Genomic DNA, 4,977 nt, shown 5'->3' with positions numbered 1-4,977 from the left:
TAAATTTATTAAACATACAACTTATACATTGTTTCTTGAAATAAAATTATTATTATTTTTTTTTTTGTGGTTTTTGGAACAAATAATCCTTTATAATAATTATTTAGACAAACAATACGTTCATAGAAAATAATGTTGAAGAAAACATTGATTAAAACATTCAAATAAATGTTTATTGAATGATATAAGAGAAAATGAACGACAACTATATGTATTATCCATGTATTTGCGCAACATGTTTATATAGATAATTTTGAACAAAAACGGAGGAAAGTCTTTAATCGCTTGAATAACGATAATCCTCACCGTACTGAAATTTCTATTTGAAATCGTTAGATTACATTAATCTTACGGTCTAGAAAGCACCGGCTATAGAGAGAAGAATATCTCTCGTTCGATCAAAAACCTCTCTCTCATTACGTTTATTCTCTCTCTCTCATATATCTCTCTTCTCTGGTTTTATTTTCTTTTTGTTTTTCTACTGATCGAAGATTCGTCGTCAACACTCGGGAGATTTTATCTTCGGCCGGTGGTTCGGGAACAGAAGGTTGTGGTGGTTGTGGTTTGGGGTCGTCGAAACTCATTGTTTAAGGTAAAGTCTCAAAATTCTCTCTCCTTTTTTCTTGTTTATCTTTTTGGCTTTTTGTTTGAAGAGATTGATTAGTTTCTTGTATGTCCGTGGAAGAGTTAAAAGAAGCAAAGGCCATGTTTGTTTCTTCACTCAAAAACTGTTTTCTAGTTTTTGAGTTGAAAAAATTGAAAACCAAAATTGAAAACATGTTTGGTTAGATGTTTTTGGAAAAAAATTTCAAAAATTTTTGAAGTTGTTTTGGAAAAAAGTAAAGAAAACTGAAAACAAATAAAAGGTGTTTTTGAAAAAAAATTTCTTCTCTTCTCTCATCTTTCTCCTCATCTTCTCTTTTCATTCTTTCAAAAACAAAAATGAAAACTATACCAAACACTTTTTTCAGTTTTTTCACTTTCTCAAAAACAAAAATGAAAACTGTACCAAACATCTTTTTGAAAACAACTACAAAACAGTTTTTCAATACAACTACAAAAATTAGAAAACAGAAAACAAAAAACTTTTTGAGTTAACTACCAAACACAACCAAAGCTTTTTATTTTTTATTTTATTTTTGGGTGTGTTTAGCCGTATGAGTCCCCAGGAGAGAGAGATGAATGTCCCTCTTTCTTTCTATACCACATGAGTATGTGCTGAATGTAGGATTAGGTTTTTTTCTTTTGAATTTTTTTTAGGCCCGTAAGGCCCACTTGTGTTTTGGGCTTGTGAAATTTGCCCACAACATGATGTATGTATAAATACTATTATTAGGCACGAACATAAGTCACGAAAATAATTGATACGAACCGATTGATAAAATAGTAACAGAGTATCTGCTCCAGGTTATAAATAAATGGAAACCTAGGTCAGATTAGTATAGATCTGAAGCGCCGAATAAGGCTTATGATGTTGAAGAAGCTCCCAGATGTTGGCCAGCGGTTTTTCCGGTAACTCATCTGTTCATTGTAATTGTGGTAGTCGTGATTCTCTTATTTGTTTTTGGAAAGAAAAACCAGTTCAATCTTCATACAAGACTATTGTAGGTCAGATTAGTATAGATCTGAATCGCCGAATAAGGGTTATGATGTTGAAGAAGCTCCCAGATGTTGGCCAGCGGTTTTTCCGGTAACTCATCTACTCAGTATTCTCTATATGACCATTTTCTATATGTTTGTGCTCTGCTTCTAGTAATTGTGGTAGTCGTGATTCTCTTATTTCTTTTTGGAAAGAAAAACCAGTTCAATCTTATTACAATTTTGTAATATTTAATATGACCATTTTCTGTTTGTTTGTGCTCTGCTTCTAGTAATTGTGGTAGTCGTGATTCTCTTATTTGTTTTTGGAAAGAAAAACCAGTTCAATCTTAATACAATTTTGTAATTTTTATTATTATCTATTTGTTCGTGTTCTGCTTCTAGTACTTGTGGTGGTCGTGATTCTCGGGGAAGAACCATTCAATCCAAAGACAATTTTCTGATCTAAGCTTTGTTTCTTTACTCACAGGCCCAAAATAAAACACATTATTGAAGTCACCCGATGTTCGACTGTCATTTCTTTGTACAAAATTCACATCCAAGTGCTTGTGCCGGTCAATCAAGTGTTTGTGGCGGTCAAGCAAGTGTTTGTGGCGGTCAAGCAAAATTAAATAACGAATGCTTGACCGACGAAAATATTCTCGTGTTCGACACACAAAATTAGAAGCATGCAATCACTAGATCTTATCTAGGTAGTGGTATTTCTACTTCAAAATGATTCGATCGATTACGGTTAATCGTGAAAAATATATTGTATCATTTCGATAAGTTATAATAATTTGTTCAATGAAATATACATGCAGAAGAGCGTCGAGACAGGCACTTTCGAGAGCTTGTTTGCGAACTACAAGCGCCAACATCAGTCCAACAAGTCCGAATGGTTGACTCCTGAAGCCTCCGCACGTTATGTAAGTTTACATTTATTTTGTCTTATTTTTCGATTAATATATACTAACTACTTAATTATATCAAGATCGACTGATCGATAGTTTCAACACGTTGCGAGCGGAGGTTGAGCAACAAAGAGCGGACGTTGATATTTCCGTCCTAGAGCAGCATGCGATCCGCGATATTATGGGTTCGCGGAGTGATCACTTGATCGGCGTTGGACATTTGGTGCCACATGGATCACGGATAGCGGCTGAAATCGCCGAAGTCTGCGGTTCGGAGGCTGGGACGTCGCAACCAGGATATATCTCGTAGGAGGTGTTCACGTCGACCCTCGCCTCGTTCGTCGAGGCAATACAGAGTCAGGTGCCCGGGCTCAACTTGAGCTCGTTTATGCTCCAATTTCCGCAGAGTTCGCGGCAGCCTCTGTCGACCCACAGTCAGCAGACTCCGACGGTCGGCGTCCACACTCCGACGCTCGGTCAGCAGAGGACTCCCGACGCTAGCCAGCAGACGACGCCCGACGGTCTAAGTCAGTCTACTGATGAGCACATTGTTCCGCCGCAGCTTGCAGAGTTTCAGCGCCATCAGAAGAGCGTTTCACGTCGAGGAGGGGAAAAACGAGCGACGGGACGACAAAGAGCGGACGTTGATATTTTCGTCCTAGAGCAGCAGACGATCCACGATATTATGAGTTCGCAGAGTGATCACTTGACCGGCGTCGGACGTTTGGTGCCACATGGAGCACGGATGGCGGTTGAAATCGCCGAAGTCTGCGGTTCGGAAGCTGGGACGTCGCAATCAGGATATATCTCGCAGGAAGTGTTCACGTCGACCCTCACCTCGTTCGTCGAGACAATACAGAGTCAGGTGCCCGGGCTCAACCTGAGCTCGTTTATGCTCCAATTTCCGCAGAGTTCGCAGCAGGCTTCGTCGACCCACAGTCAGCAGACTCCGACGGCCGGTGTCCACACTCCGACGCTCGGCGTCCACACTCTGACGGGCGGCCAGCAGAGGACTCCCGACGCTAGCCAGCAGACGACGCCCGGCGGTCTAAGTCAGTCTACTGATGAACACATTGTTCCGTCGCAGCTTGCAGAGTTTCAGCGCCATCAGAAGAGCGTTTCACGTCGAGGAGAGGGAAAACGAGCGGCGGGACGACGAAGCAAAGATCGCGACTAGTGTTTTATTAGATATTTTGTGTATAGTAGATTATTATTTACATATTTTTCGATAATCGAGATCGTAACCGAATTTTGTATATAAGTTGATTTCGATAATATAATTTGGTTTTATTTGATTTTTCATTTTAGAATTTCATAAACGAAAAAAAAATAAAAAATTAATAATTAACGACGAAAAAAATTAATAATTTCAAAAACGAAAAAAAAAATTATTAATTAGTGACGACAAAATCGTCGCTAATTATTAAAAAAATGAAGTTATTAGCGACGACTTTATCGTCGCTAATTCGACCGCGAAATTTTCCCGCGCGAATTAGCGACGATAAAATCGTTCCTAAATATTTTTCACAAAATTAAAAAAAACTCTTCGTTTAAACATTTAGGGACGAGATTATCGTCGCTAATCTCATCGGTAAATATTTAGCGACTACTATTTCGTCGGTAAAAATATTTAGGCACAGACATTTAGCAACGATAATAATCGTCGCTAAATAGAGACGATTATGGGGTTATTACCGACGATAAAAATCGTCGGTAATGGTTCTATTTGTTGTGGTGATAGTATGTCTTTATATTGTAGAAATTACTTGAAAAGTGGCGAAATGACACTGTTATGGTTGTATTCTATTGATAACATTAATTAATATATGTTCAACATAAATTATAGAAATTTAGAACTATGTTATGATCCAAGTTTTCTCTTACTCTGATGTTCAAGGAGTAGGTCTTGAAAAATGTTGGATTTTTTGTAATTAAGATCAATATTTGAGATAAGGGTTATTGAAAAGGTCAAAATTCTGGAAGATAGCTTACAAGCGAATATCATATTGATCAGGATGAGGCAAATTTTCATATAAAATAGTCATATTGGAGATGATGAATCTTCAGTCTCCAAGTGCTTACGATTCCAAGTAGAATTGAAACCGAGTAAAATTTGTACCATGTCAAAACCTTGACCGAAATGTGGTTGTACCCTTTGAAACTTTGTCCAGCGTTTTCCAATCGCCGTGAGTCGTCAATTCAATGCCACGACTAATGTAAACGTTGGCCGGTCGGTAAATAATTTGAAGTTACTCGCCGAAGGAGACATGACCCCTCATGGATCTTGAAGTTCCAAATCTCTTTACAAACATCGTGCTTAGAATAGAGGGAAGCTCGGCCCAGAACCCGAGTCACAGATTTCACCGAGAAAAGAAAGAACAAGTACATATATGATATGTCAAATGTTATCAAGTAAACTTTCCGAGAGAGAGAGAGCTGATATGTCAAATGCTATCAAGTAAACGTTGAGAGAGAGAGAGAGAGA

General features: G+C 38.1%; 1 protein-coding gene across 6 annotated transcripts; it reads left to right on the top strand.

Moving 5' to 3' along the window:
* Window positions 1-1,357: 1,357 nt before the first annotated feature.
* Window positions 1,358-3,775, top strand: LOC149394989 (uncharacterized). 6 transcript variants are annotated; one of them, XM_089615952.1, is made up of 5 exons: window positions 1,358-1,512; window positions 1,614-1,690; window positions 2,069-2,291; window positions 2,403-2,507; window positions 2,573-3,775. In XM_089615952.1, exon 5 carries the CDS (start codon window positions 2,881-2,883, stop codon window positions 3,667-3,669), a length of 789 nt encoding a protein of 262 aa, XP_089472078.1. In that variant the 5' UTR covers window positions 1,358-1,512; window positions 1,614-1,690; window positions 2,069-2,291; window positions 2,403-2,507; window positions 2,573-2,880; the 3' UTR covers window positions 3,670-3,775. The 6 variants fall into 6 exon arrangements, with proteins under 6 accessions (XP_089472078.1, XP_089472077.1, XP_089472079.1 ...); XM_089615951.1 differs by having other exon boundaries at window positions 1,609-1,690; window positions 2,406-2,507; XM_089615953.1 differs by having other exon boundaries at window positions 1,609-1,690; window positions 2,611-3,775.
* The last annotated feature ends 1,202 nt before the right edge of the window (window positions 3,776-4,977 follow it).

This window comes from Urtica dioica, chromosome 5, assembly GCF_054948205.1.
Source record: "Urtica dioica subsp. dioica isolate 48M chromosome 5, U.dioica_male_clone48M_v1_H2, whole genome shotgun sequence".
In the NCBI taxonomy this organism is placed as follows: Eukaryota; Viridiplantae; Streptophyta; class Magnoliopsida; order Rosales; family Urticaceae; genus Urtica; species Urtica dioica.
Note: the sequence above shows the minus strand (reverse complement) of the source record. Positions and strands in the feature narration are given on the sequence as shown.